Source organism: Triturus cristatus, chromosome 12 (genome assembly GCF_964204655.1).
Source record: "Triturus cristatus chromosome 12, aTriCri1.1, whole genome shotgun sequence".
NCBI classification, from domain to species: Eukaryota; Metazoa; Chordata; class Amphibia; order Caudata; family Salamandridae; genus Triturus; species Triturus cristatus.
The window spans coordinates 791,956,505-791,970,774 of record NC_140595.1 but is presented as its reverse complement, the minus strand read 5'-3'; the positions used below and the strand labels follow the sequence as shown (position 1 = coordinate 791,970,774).

Sequence of the window (14,270 nt, the reverse complement as noted above, 5' to 3'; positions counted from 1 at the left end):
ATAGAAGACAGCTTGAGCAACCTCAAACGCTGCTGAGAGCAGAACCTTGGATAGCCTAAGGGAACCCGTTGATTCAAAAATACTCACTGGAAAGAAAGAGCCCAAGAAGATCATGGGTCTTCCGGAGTCCACGCGAAGCCACAGTAAGCACAGCGAGCTGAGCCGAAGATGTGTACAGGGAAGAGGTGTGGCGCCGCGCCAGGGTGACGGACTCCGGAATCTGGGGATCACGGTTCGATCCCCGGCGCTGGCGGCAGATTAGCCCAGCACCATGTGACTCTGGGCAATAGCTTGCTTAATCTTCCCAACGCCCCCCAGCGCCTAGAGACCCTTACGGGTGATTTTTCTCGCTTTACAAATGTGGATTATTATTACAGGACTGCCTGACTGGTATAGTTAGGTTTGCTGCTGGAACCTATTCTAGTGTCACGTGCTGTGCATTGCTCCAACAACCATGGTGTAGTCTGCAAATATTCAGAGAAAAATTCACAATTTTACTTATGTGCATCAACCATTGGTGGCATCAGTATGACCCAGGAGGGGACTTGCTGTAATCTCAGTGTCCCAGTGTGTGACCCCCATCTTCAGATCCTACTTACTGTCATGTGACTCGGAAGTCAAGGGAACTGAGGATGTATTCTTGATCGAAACTTGAACATTTTTGGAATCGGGCCTCAGGATAACTTTGGCTTAAGGAAGAATAGACTATGACTAGATCTAGAGTAGCTCAAGCTGCAAAATTGTTTTGTGTGTAAGTAATTAGTATCATCTGAAACATCCCTGAACACCGTCTTTAAAGGGCCAACCAGAAGTTGGCGACTCTTCCGAGGTAGGACCGCTGGAATACTTGCACATCCAAAAACCTCTGGTACTTAAAATTGGCTTCATTACTTGAGTAACCACGTACGCATACTCTAGTCATCCGGCAAAACTATTCTGAGTCCAGAGATTAAATCCCAGTGAGGAGGGAACAGTGAATTTCACAACGTGTGTGAGACGCAGCGCATTGCGAAGACAAAGATGTAGCGCCTTTTTAAACTGTAACAGGAAGAGTCCAAAGTGGAAGAGGCAGAGGTTTGCTCTTAGGTCAAGAGAGAAGAGGTAAAGACCACAGTCTGCCAGTGGAACCCGCTACCCGCAGGCATCCTGGCTAGCTGCCATCTGAAATGGCTTTCAAGTCACTAATGGAGAGCCAGGGACATGCAGTCAGCCAAGGATCATTGAAGCCAGTAAATGAAAGGTCTACATAGCTCAGACTGCCTCCCTGCACTTCCATTGACCAAATGTGGTGAACAATGGTATTGACAGCCGGTGCGCCCACGCGTAGCTAGAAAAGATAGGAATAAATAAATATATGTTCGAGGCATATGAGCTGCAGATTACACACTTTTGCATAGATCGCCATCTGGTGTTGGGCCCGGTTTTTTGCAGTTTGTTTTTCCTCTTGGAAAGTCTTTGGAAGTCACAAGGTCGGTGACTCCTCCTTTGGTTCGTATTGCGCATGGGCTTCGGCTCCATCCTCAGATTGTTTTTTTCCGCCATCGGGCTCGGATGTAATACTTCGCGCTCCGGTACCGAACATTCCAGTTCGACGATCGAAGCGGAATCCTCGCTCTCTGCGGTATTGTTCAGATCCTGATCTCCTACTATCACCTTCTTCTTCGATACACCTTCGATTCCAGTCATCGACAGCGGCCTTCGGGCCTATCCAGGCTCCGGTCCCGGCTGATGGAAAGAACTCCATTCAAGAAGTGCCCTCGATGTGGGTCCAAATTCCCCCACACCGATCTTCATGAGGTGTGCAACCTCTGCCTCTCCCCTGAACACGAGGCTCGAGACTGTCCCGCCTGCAAGTCTTTTAGATCCAAAAAGACTATTCGAGATCGAAGGGCCAGACGAAAAATGGCGCACTCCTCGACTTCCGTTCCAGTCGACATCTTCGGGGACGACGTCGAAGCTCCGGGACAGCAGCACACCGAAGAGGACCTAGTCAGTGCTTCCGAAGCCGACGACTCGGATGTGGAGGACATCACCCCGGCGCAGAGGGTCGTGAGTAAAATACCCCCTCCCACACCCGCGCCGACACCCAAAAAGGCTTTGGTCACGCCTTCGCCTCCGGGCCTAGGCAAGACCAAAGACGCTGCTTCGAACACCCCACCTTCGGGGCCGGTGAAGAAGCCTAATAAGCCTTCCGGCGGCTCGGGCTCGAGCCAGCCTGCCAGCGGTGCCGAACAACACCCTTCGGCACCGAAGAAGAGATCGGCCTCTACCTCGACACCGAGCTCCGCACCAAAGCCCTCGGTGTCGAAACCCAGCCTCTCGGTACTGACTAAACATCATAAGGCCCTCGGCACCGACACTCCCGCGCCGAAGCCTGTTTCGGCACCGACCAAAAAAATCGGAGGTTCCAAAGAAGCACGGCACAGACGAGCCTAAAAAGCCATTGGCCCCGAAAAAATTGGCGCCGACCGAACAACCAGTGTCGCAAGAACTCTTTACACCGGATCCTTTGCAAAAGACACTTACCAAGGATCCAAAAACTGGACATTTGGCACTGTCTTCTAAAAAGAGACATTTGGACACACCAGCTCCACCTCCACCTCCAAAGAGGAAGGACTGTGCTACCTCCCCTTTCAGGGTGCCTTCCCCACCTCCTCCACCCTCTACACCTCCGTCCCCTCCACCTTCTCCACCCCTGCCTCATCGCTCTCCGACCCCGTCTCCAGACCATGATGATCAGGGGGACCCATACTACGACCCAGCAGATGTGCCACAAGACCCTACCCCTACAGGATCCCCAGACCCATGGTATGATTATAATTATCCAGACATCCCAGATGTCCCACAAGATGACCTTTATCCATCCAGGCCATCTCCACCAGAAGACTCATTAGGTTTTCACCACCTACTTCAGAGGGCGGCACATTATCACGGGGTAGAGCTACACACTGACCCAGTAGAGGAAGATTTCCTCCTAGACACATTTGATACTGCACATAGGTCTACTGCTATACTACCTATGCTCAAAGGGGTAATAAAACATGCGCCAGAGGTTTTCAAAGACCCAGTCAGGGCTAGGGTCTTAAACCCACGCGTAGAGAAAGTATAAAGCTACCCCTACAGATCCTGCATACATCAAAGGGCCAGCGCCACTGGATTCCCTAGTGGTATCCACTGCAAGGAAGAGATCAAATTCCCAGGCGTCAGGCGAAGCACCACCACCTGACAAAGAGTCAAAGCTCCTGGATGCGTCAGGAAAACGCACTGCGTCACAGGCAGCCAATATATGGCGTATCGCCAACACTCAAGCGCTATTGGCCAGATATGACAGAGCGCATTATGATGAACTAGAAACCATCATGCACCATCTCCCAGAAAAATACAAAAATAGGGCCAATGAATTAAAGAGGGTAAGACCATAACTAATACCTCTATACGATGTGCCTTAGACGCAGCAGACACAGCCTCCAGGGCCATTAACACTAGTGTCCTCCTCCGTCGCCACGCTTGGCTGAGAGTTTCAGGCTTTAAACCTGAGGTACAAGCCTCAATATTAAACCATCCATTTGACCAAGAACATTTATTCGGTCCAAAGGTAGATGGCGCCCTCGAAGATGAAGAAAGACACAGATACGGCGAAATCGATGGGAGCCCTACAGTCTTACCCTCCTAGGCGCTCCTTTCGCTGCTCTTCCTTTCGGGGCACGGGCAGAGGCTACTCCTCAGATAGCGTGTCCACATCCTACAAATCCCCTCCTCAGTCCACCTTCACAAGGGGTTATCAAAGAGGCGGCTATAGAGGCAATAATAATAAAGTCAGAGGCAAAACAAATACTGCCCGCTCTGCCACACCGCCTACCCAATGACTTTCCCCTGCTCCCTCCAGACCATCCCACTCCGGTCGGGGGCAGACTACAAAATTTCCTTCATGTCTGGGAGTCCATCACATCAGACAAATGGGTGACCCAAATTATTCGTTCAGGGTATTGCCTAGAACTCACATCTACCCCCCCAACATTCCAGCCAGACAACGCCCAATGTCGCAAGAACATTCCACGTTACTAAAACAGGAGGTAATCTCCCTCCTACAAAAACACGCAATAAAACCGGTCTACCAAAAAGAGACGAGAATCTACGACCTATCTTAGATCTCCGACCTCTAAACACATACATACATTCGGACCATTTTCACATGGTAACACTTCAGCAGGTACTTCCGCTCCTCTCCCAGAACGACTTTCTGACCACACTGGACTTGAAAGACGCATACTTTCACATTCCGGTACACCATGCCCACAAAGTACCTCAGATTTGTAGTGGACGGGCAACACTACCAGTTCAAGGTGCTCCCATTCGGGGTCACAACAGCACCAAGGGTATTCACCAAGTGCCTAGCGGTAGTGGCGGCACATCTCAGAAGACAGCACATTCACGTCTTCCCATATTTGGACGACTGGCTCATAAAAGCCGCGTCCTACAACCAATGTGTACACCACACCGCCACTACAATCCAACTACTTCACCAACTAGGCTTCACGGTGAACCACCAAAAGTCCCAGCTAACACCATCCCACATAAAGCAATACCTCGGTGCCACCATAGACACCTCAAAAGCCATAGCCTACCCCAATCCGGCCAGGATTGCAAGCATTCAGGCTTTGCGTCAAAAATTCATACTTCAACACTCCCTCCCAGCAAGAGTGTTTATGCAACTGATAGGGATGATAGCCTCTTGCATTTTCATAGTGCCTCATGCAAGACTCCAGATGCGTCCACTCCAAGAGTGCTTAGCGCGCCAATGGAACCAGGCCTAGGGGCAACTGACAGATCCGGTGTTGGTAGACGGTCGCACCCATCGCTCTCTGCAGTGGTGGAACACCACAAATCTTTCCAGAGGGCGACCGTTCCTGGACCCGGTTCCACAAATAATCCTAACAGACGCATCGATCTCCGGCTGGGGAGCTCATCTACTACATCTCACAGTGCAGGGCACATGGACGCCGCAACAAAAGTTACTCCACATCAACCATCTGGAGTTACTGGCAATCTTTCTAGCCCTAAAATCCTTTCAGACACAGATTTTAGGCAAGGCAGTCCTTATTTGCACAGACAACATGACAGCCATGTACTACATTCAAAAACAAGGCAGCACACACTCTCCACAGCTCTCTCAACTAGCACAGAGCATATGGAGATGGGCAATTCCACACAAAATCTTTCTCCTAGCCCAACATGTCCCAGGAGTCCAAAACACCATGGCAGATCTGTTCAGCAGACAGACGCAGCAGATCCACGAGTGGGAACTTCACCCACAGGTTCTTCACCCATTCTTTCAGATGTGGGGGCATCCACAGATAGACCTCTTCGCCACCCACGAAAACAAAAAATGCCCAAGCTTCGCCGCCAGATACCCACACCCATTGTCCAAAGGCAATGTGATATGGATGAACTGGTCAGGCAAATTTGCGTACGCCTTTCCACCTCTCCCACCAATTCCATTAGTGGTGCGAAAGCTACAACAGCACTCCCTCACACTGATTCTAGTAGCTCCAACATGGGCCAGACAACCGTGGTACACCATGCTGCTGGAACTCTCGGTAGTGCCACACCAAAAGTTGCACCTCTCGCCATGCCTCCTAACCCAGAACCATGGAGAGATCAGACACCCGGACCCAGCTCAGCTCAACCTTGCGATCTGGCTCCTGAGATCCTAGAATTCGGATACCTTCACCTTCCCCCTGACTGCATGAACGTCAGAAAAGCTAGACGCCCTACCACTAGAGCCTGCTACGCTGCAAAGTGGAAAAGATTTGTTGTTTATTGCCATAACAACACAATCCATCCTCTAGACGTATCTATACAGCACATCATATGCTACTTGCTCCATCTACAAAGGTGTAACCTAGCATATACATCCATTCGGCTACACCTCGCAGCAATTGCTGCTTACCTACAAAACAGACAGCACCTATCACTTTTCAGAGTACCTGCCATTAAAGCCTTCATGGAAGGCCTAAAATGAATAATTCCCCCCAGAGTGCCACCCTCACCTGTGTGGAACCTAAATCTAGTTCCCACAAGGCTAATGGGACCGCCTTTCGAACCTTTTCATAAATGCGAACTGCAATTCCTCACATGGAAAACAGCTTTCCTTGTAGCCATCACTTCCCTTAGAAGGGTCCGTGAGATACAAGCACTTACTATACAAGAACCTTTTCTCCAAATGCTCTCGAACAAGGTTGTCCTCCGTACCAACCCAAAATTCCTACCCAAAGTCATCTCACCCTTTCATCTAAACCAATCTGTAGAATTACCGTTTTTTTTCTCGCAACCTCAAACTGTTGCAGAAAGGGCTCTACACACACTGGATGTTTAAAAGGGCCTTGCTTTACTATATCCAGAGAATACAACCTTTCAGAAAGACAAAGCAACTGTTTCTCTTTCTCTCCACCTCATAAAGGCAACCCCATCTCAAAATCAGGGATAGCTAGGTGGATTGTAAAATGCATACAGATTTGCTACCGCAAAGCAAAACACACGCTATCTGTTCCCCCCTAAAGCCCACTCTACAAGAAAGATGGGGGCTTCTATGGCTTTTCTAGGGAACATCCCATTAGATGATATCTGCAAGGCAGCTACATGGTCAACACCGCACACTTTCACTAAACATTACTGTGTAGATGTGCAAACCAAGCAACAAGCTAGTGTGGGCCAGGCTGTACTAAAAACACTATTTCAAACCACTGCATCAGATACCGGTGGTCGCCGCTTGGGAACTGCTATATAGTCTATGCAAAAATGTGTAATCTGCAGCTCATATGCCTCGAACGGAATATGCTACTTACCAGTATTCATCTGTTCTTGGCATGTAGAGCTGCAGATCTACACACACCCACCCGCCTCCTACCTGTATCTGTTCCAGTTTATCTTATTTAGATACAACACACATGGGTTTCTTCACTGTTATTACTACGCTCCATCTTTCCCTGTTGGCGAAAAACAATCTGAGGATGGAGCCGAAGCCCATGCGCAATACGAACCAAAGGAGGAGTCACCCACCTCGTGACTTCCAAAGACTTTCCAAGAGGAAAAGCAAACTGCAAACATCCGGGCCCAACACCTGATGGCGATCTATGCAAAAGTGTGTAGATCTGCAGCTCTACATGCCAAGAACAGATGCATACTGGTAAGTAGCATATTCCTTAAAGTCAGTGAACAGAACTTCCATTCCTTCAGTATAGCCACTATGTTTTCAGGTTTCTGTCCATCCTTCTATGGTGCACTCATGTCCAAGTTTAAAGGCTTCAGAAGCATTCTTCTGTTGCTCCAGGCTCACCTGTTTTTAAGGCAATGTAGACGCAGTTTAATTCCTCAGTATTAAACACTATCCTCATGCCTGTCTCTTTGCAGAACTCCCTGGTGGCCTGCGAGTTCCTGCTGCAAAACACAGCCAGCGTGAACCTGGCAGACAGTGGCGGGCGAGGCCCTCTTCACCATGCCACCATTCTTGGACACACAGGGTAAGATACTAATGCTTGGCATTGTGGGTAAGATAAAGGCATACCACTGTCTATAGGTGCTCTGGGTAAGATATAGATGCATGTCACTTCCCTTGGGTATAATGGGTGCTATATAGAGTTGGAATGTGGCAGTTTTCTTTGGCACCAGTGGTAAATATAAAGGCATGCTTCTACCCTGGGGTACGCTAGAGGCATGCCTCTACCCTGGGGTACTCTAGAGGCATGCTCCTATCCTGGGGTACCCTAGAGACATGCTCCTATCCTGGGGTGCCCTAGAGACATGCTCCTATCCTGGGGTACCCGAGACCTGCTCCTATCCTGGGGTACCCGAGACCTGCTCCTATCCTGGGGTACTCTAGAGGCATGTTTCTACCCTGGGGTACTCCAGAGGCATGTTTCTACCCTGGGGTACTCTAGAGGCATGCTTCTACCCTGGGGTACTCTAAAGACATGCTTCTACCCTGCAGTATGATAGAGGCATGCTTTTACCCTGAGATATTCTAGAGGTATGCTTCTACCCTGCGGTACTGTAGAGGCATGCTTCTACCCTGCGGTACTGTAGAGGCATGCTTCTACCCTGCGGTACTGTAGAGGCATGCTTCTACCCTGCGGTACTCTAGAGCATGCTTCTACCCCGGGCTACTGTAGAGGACTGCTTCTACCCTGCAGTACTGTAGAGGCATGCTTCTACCCAGGGTTAATCTAGAGGCATGCTTCTACCCTGGGGTACTCTAGAGGCATGCTTCTACCCTGGGGTACTCTAGAGGCATGCTTCTACCCTGGGGTACTGTAGAGGCATGCTTCTACCCTGGGGTACTGTAGAGGCATGCATCTACCCTGGGGTACTCTAGAGGCATGCTTCTACCCTGGGGTACTCTAGAGGCATGCTTCTACCCTGGGGTACTCTAGAGGCATGCATCTACCCAGGGTTAATCTAGAGGCATGCATCTACCCAGGGTTAATCTAGAGGCATGCTTCTACCCTGGGGTACTCTAGAGGCATGCTTCTACCCTGGGGTACTCTAGAGGCATGCTTCTACCCTGGGGTACTCTAGAGGCATGCTTCTACCCTGGGGTAATCTGGAGGCATGCTTCTACCCTGGGGTAATCTGGAGGCATGCTTCTACCCTGGGGCATTCTGGACGCATGCTTCTACCCTGGGGCATTCTGGAGGCATGCTTCTACCCTGGGGCATTCTGGAGGCATGCTTCTACCCTGGGGCACTATAGAAGCATGCTTCTACCCTGGGGTACTCTAGAGGCATGCATCTACCCTGGGGTACTCTGGAGGCACGCTTCTACCCTCGGGCATTCTGGAGGCACGCTTCTACCCTGGGGCATTCTGGAGGCATGCTTCTACCCTGGGGTAATCTGGAGGCATGCTTCTACCCTGGGGCATTCTGGACGCATGCTTCTACCCTGGGGCATTCCGGAGGCATGCTTCTACCCTGGGGCATTCTGGAGGCATGCATCTACCCTGGGGCACTCTAGAGGCATGCATCTACCCTGGGGTACTCTAGAGGCATGCATCTACCCTGGGGTACTCTAGAGGCACGCTTCTACCCTCGGGTACTCTGGAGGCACGCTTCTACCCTCGGGCATTCTGGAGGCACGCTTCTACCCTGGGGCATTCTGGAGGCATGCTTCTACCCTGGGGTAATCTGGAGGCATGCTTCTACCCTGGGGCATTCTGGACGCATGCTTCTACCCTGGGGCATTCCGGAGGCATGCTTCTACCCTGGGGCATTCTGGAGGCATGCTTCTACCCTGGGGCACTATAGAAGCATGCTTCTACCCTGGAGTACCCTAAAGCATGCCTCTACCCTGCAGTACTGTAGAGGCATGCCTCTACCCTGCAGTACTGTAGAGGCATGCCTCTACCCTGGGGTACTCTAGAGGCATGCCTCTACCCTGGGGTACTGTAGAGGCATGCTTCTACCCTGGGGTACTGTAGAGGCATGCTTCTACCCTGGGTACCGTAGAGGCATGCTTCTACCCGGAGGCATTCTGGAGGCATGCTTCTACCCTGGGGTAATCTGGAGGCATGCTTCTACCCTGGGGTAATCTGGAGGCATGCTTCTACCCTGGGACATTCTGGAGGCATGCATCTACCCTGTGGCATTCTGGAGGCATGCATCTACCCTGGGGCATTCTGGAGGCATGCATCTACCCTGGGGCATTCTGGAGGCATGCATCTACCCTGGGGTACTCTAGAGGTGCATGCTTCTACCCTGGGGCATTCTGGAGGCATGCTTCTACCCTGGGGCATTCTGGAGGCATGCTTCTACCCTGGGGCATTCTGGAGGCATGCTTCTACCCTGGGGCATTCTGGAGGCATGCTTCTACCCTGGGGCATTCTGGAGGCATGCATCTACCCTGAGGTACTATAGAGGCATGCTTCTACCCTGGGGTACTGTAGAGGCATGCTTCTACCCTGGGGCATTCTGGAGGCATGCATCTACCCTGAGGTACTATAGAGGCATGCTTCTACCCTGGGGTACTCTAGAGGCATGCTTCTACCCTGGGGTACTCTAGAGGCATGCTTCTACCCTGCAGTACTGTAGAGGCATGCCTCTACCCTGGGGTACTGTAGAGGCATGCTTCTACCCTGCAGTACCATAGAGGCATGCTTCTACTCTGCATGACTGTAGAGGCATGCATCTACCCTGGGGTACTGTAGAGGCATGCATCTACCCTGGGGTACTGTAGAGGCATGCTTCTACCCTGTAGTACCTTAGCATGCCACCATTTTCCTACACTGGTTGACAGACACTCATATAGAATCCATTCTCGTCACACTGGGTAACGTATGGAGGCTTGGCACTATCCTTTTCACAATGGGTAAGATAAAAAGGCATGCCACTGTCTACGAATACTTTGGGTAAGATATAAAAGCATGCCTCTATCCTCCACCACCTTGGGAATCTAATCTTAATTTCGCCCTCAGGATCCACCTCTCAACCAGGCATTCCTCTTTACCACCATGTAGTCAGGTCAGAAGAAGCATCTAGCTGGGTCTTCACTTATTTTTTTTTTATGTGTGCTCAATGAATGTGGTAGCAAAGTAGCTGCAGTTCTCGGAGTTTCGCATCTGAGCTCTCCAAAACAGAGGAAAAAGGTGCCAAAAATAAGTTGCGAAACACAAATGTTTCTGAACGTTTCTTCATTTCTCAAATCCCAAACATTCGGAAGACTTTTTTGAAACGGTGAATCCACAGAATCCCACTCAATTCAATGATGTGGAACAGATTTGCGAAACCACAGTGAATCTGTTCCACGCATGAAATTACTCAGATTTTGGTGTTTCATCAGAATGTAGCTCCCGTCTTTCTTCCTTTCTTTTTCTCTGTCCTTCTTCTCTTCCTCTCTTTACTTTCTTCCTTCTATAGCTTACTCTCTCACCCCTCTCTTCCCCTTTCTATCTCTCTCTCAAATATTATATACAAGTATTGTTTGCTATTGGTGCATGTACCATAGTCAACGATCTCTATATGGGCATAAGCGGGACTTTCATGTCTCTGTATTTTCTGTAATTTCTTAATTTTACCAATAAAATAAAATTCTGCAGTATAAAAGCGAGTGACCATCCAACTCTCCAATATAAATATAAGTGTGTATTAAATGGTTCAACATGCCTCCAAATTACCTGACGTGTTTCTGGTTTTGTGTCCCGTTCCCCGTCTGGAACGGAACACCTTGGAAAAAGAAGCTGCTTGTGGAGAGGGAGGAACTTGTTAGATGTGGCAGGAACTGCCATGTGGCGCAGGAGGCGTTGCATCCCAGTGGAGTCCTGTGTTTACCGCGTCTCAATTTCTCTCCACAGGCTGGCGTGCCTCTTCCTGAAACGAGGTGCTAACCTAAATGCCAGGGACGTTGATGGGAAGGACCCATTGTCTATCGCCATTGAGAATGCCAATGCTGACATTGTGACGCTGTGAGTTTGGATGGTGCGGGTGGGGAAGAGAGAGCATAAAACTGGGGGTTGCGAAGCAGTAGGGTGCATCAATGCAGCACCCTAATGGGAAGTCATGTCCATAATATCTGACTTGTGAAGACTGAGAAGGCAGAGGTATAGAGATATGAAATGGGAGATGTTATGGCTTAGGAAGTAGTTCTTGAAGGGGGTATGAAATGGGGAATGTTATGGTTTGGGTAGCAGTCATCAAGGGCATCATGAAATGGGTGATGTTATGGTTCGGGGAGCAATCCTTGAAGGGTGTATGAAATGGAAAATGTTATAATTTTGGCAGCAGCTCTCAAAGATTGTATGAAATGGGAGATGTTATGGTTTAGGTAGCAGCCATCAAGGGCATATGGAATGGGAGACGTTATGGTTTAGGTAGCAGCCATCAAGGGTGTATGGAATGGGAGATGTTATGGCTTGTGGAGCAGTCATCAAGGGGGTATGAAATGGGAGATGTTATGGTTTAGGAAGTAGTTCTTGAAGGTGGTATGAAATAGGGGAGGTTATGGTTCAGGTAGCAGCCATCAAGGGCGTATGGAATGGGAGATGTTATGGTTTGTGGAGCAGTCTTTGAATCTATTATGTATATTAAGTAAGTTGTCTCTGGAAGAAGGAAACTGGACCAAGCCTCTTTACCAGTCTGCCAAAGTTGGAGTGTGGTGTCTGCCAAAGTTGGGGTGTGGTGGCGTCGCAAGAGGCTAAGCCATAGAATTATGAGACATATCCAGAAACGACGGTTCTGTTTGGTTTTGGGGAGGCTAGAGATTAACGCTTGATGCAGCTGATTTTGAGCTGATCATGGCAGCAGAATTACCGGATTGTGATTTAGGCTGTGAAGGTTCGGATAGCTCCTATTTTGACGCCTTTAAGAAATATTTGCCATTCGTGTCCATGTTGATAGCATTGAACTCTATCCCTCCCCACAGGCTGCGGCTGGCGAAGATGAGGGAAGCGGACGTCGAGCTCGGACAATCAGGTTGGTGTTCTGATTGCATGTGCCTGTTGTATGTGCTGGTGGGTGAGGTTCGTTGAAGTGAAGGGCAATGCACCTGTAGAGCAGAAGAGGTGTAGAAACGAGGTCCAGGCTGGCCCTACGGACACACACCTATGTGGCGCGAGAAGTCCTTGGCCACGTTTAATATGTAGTTAACACACAGTGAATGAATACATGATAAAACACACCTCAAATTCTGTACTTTGATTTTGTAAGGATATTACTATCCTCACACCACAAAGTGACTTTCTTAAAGATAACCATATTGTGAGGGGGGCCTCCCTGACCAATCGTGGCCATTGCCAAACCACGGTCTTCACTCTGGGGACAAACCAGGCCAGATTTACCTTCTGTCCTGCCTCAAGCTTGGGTTACACATCAATGTTGCTTCTGATGAAAGATGTGATGGGTATTTGCCTCCCTCGTCTCTGTTTGAGCGGTCAGCTGCGAGAGGATGGCCTCCATCGACATCTCCATGTTGATACCGCACAACCAGACGTTGAGAGCCAGAATGCAAGAAAACCCAGTCAGCTGTGACGCCTCAAACAGGAGCAAGAAATACACACTAGAATAACTCATTAAAAAAGCTCTCAGGATCAAAGCTTCCAAGTAAGATAAGGCACAAAGTGAGGCTGAGGGTCGCAAGACCCTTCCGTCGCCATTCTTCCAAACTCTGAGCAGCGCAAAGGAGTTTTGAAAATGGTGGCTAATTATCAATATAGAAATAAACTAATACACGAGTCCTGTGTTGTTCGTTAAGTTGTGGCTCACTGAGTCCTCTATGAGAAACCTCGTCCCACCATTGCCTACTCAATTTAACAATCAGCTCTGTAAGATAAATGGCAAACAAACACGGTCTGGTGTTAGAGAAGGACAGGAAGAGAGGATGGGGCAACTGAATTAAGGGCTTAGGCAACCTCATCATGCCAAACCCAGCTCCTTTCTTGCCTTTGTCCACAGTCGTCGGACTTCCCCCTTTGCCCTGAAGAGCTTGACTTTGGTTGTGAGACGACTGAGTTGCAACCCAGTGATGTGTGCCGCGGTATGCGCGCATCACTGCAGGCCCAGATGGAGTAGGGTGCAGCAGTCCAGGATTATGGAGTATGCTCAGGGAGATCAGTGTGTATGTCCCAGTACTGGGATAGCATGAGGTGCTTCAGGGTAGGAGTCTGGTGCAGTGATCCAGACCTTCATTATGTTTCTCCACTTTGTTTTCCTCCTCTTAGGAGATGAGACCTACCTTGATATCTTCAGAGACTTCTCCATGATGGCTTCAGATAATCCAGAAAAGTTGAACCGCCGGAGCTATGACCTCAAACTCTCTACCCTGTAAAGAGGGGAAACGTGAATGACTTGCAGACCCTGAGCAGGGGCAACTCGTCTGCTGGAGACCCATCCTCTGCTGCTCCTTGGAGCCCTCCGCGCATCTAAGGACCAACGTGGAGGGATCGAGAGATGCTTGATGATGTCTCTTGGGAACTCATGGCCCGTGAGTGGGATCCGTGTTGAAGAGGAGTGGCTGGTGGCTCCTCTTTATTGACATTTAGTGAGTGGAGTTTGGACCACTGGTGCAGAATCTGAAGATCGAGAAATGTATCTCCAAGCTCCACCCACTTTCCCTAGAGTTCTGTAGCTGGCCTAAGCCCCACAACCTTGTTCCCTTCCATGTGCATTGGTATCCGCTTCGTTTTTTATTAAGACATTTTTTTATTTATCCGAGGTTGGGCAAGGCACTCTTCCATATGTTGCAAAGCACTTAACATGCTATACTGAAGGCCTTTGGGTGGCTTTGTC

The 14,270-nt window shown here is 49.5% G+C and overlaps 1 protein-coding gene across 1 annotated transcript in view; it reads left to right on the top strand.

The window, feature by feature from the left end:
* Positions 1-14,270, top strand: part of ACAP1 (ArfGAP with coiled-coil, ankyrin repeat and PH domains 1) — a 240,526-nt gene extending 226,256 nt beyond the window's left edge. The window contains exons 20-23 of the mRNA XM_085637553.1: positions 7,411-7,520; positions 11,342-11,452; positions 12,409-12,458; positions 13,703-14,270. Coding sequence (XP_085493679.1) covers positions 7,411-7,520; positions 11,342-11,452; positions 12,409-12,458; positions 13,703-13,809 — 378 coding nt within the window. The 3' untranslated portion in view covers positions 13,810-14,270. The remainder of the gene's footprint in view (positions 1-7,410; positions 7,521-11,341; positions 11,453-12,408; positions 12,459-13,702) is intronic.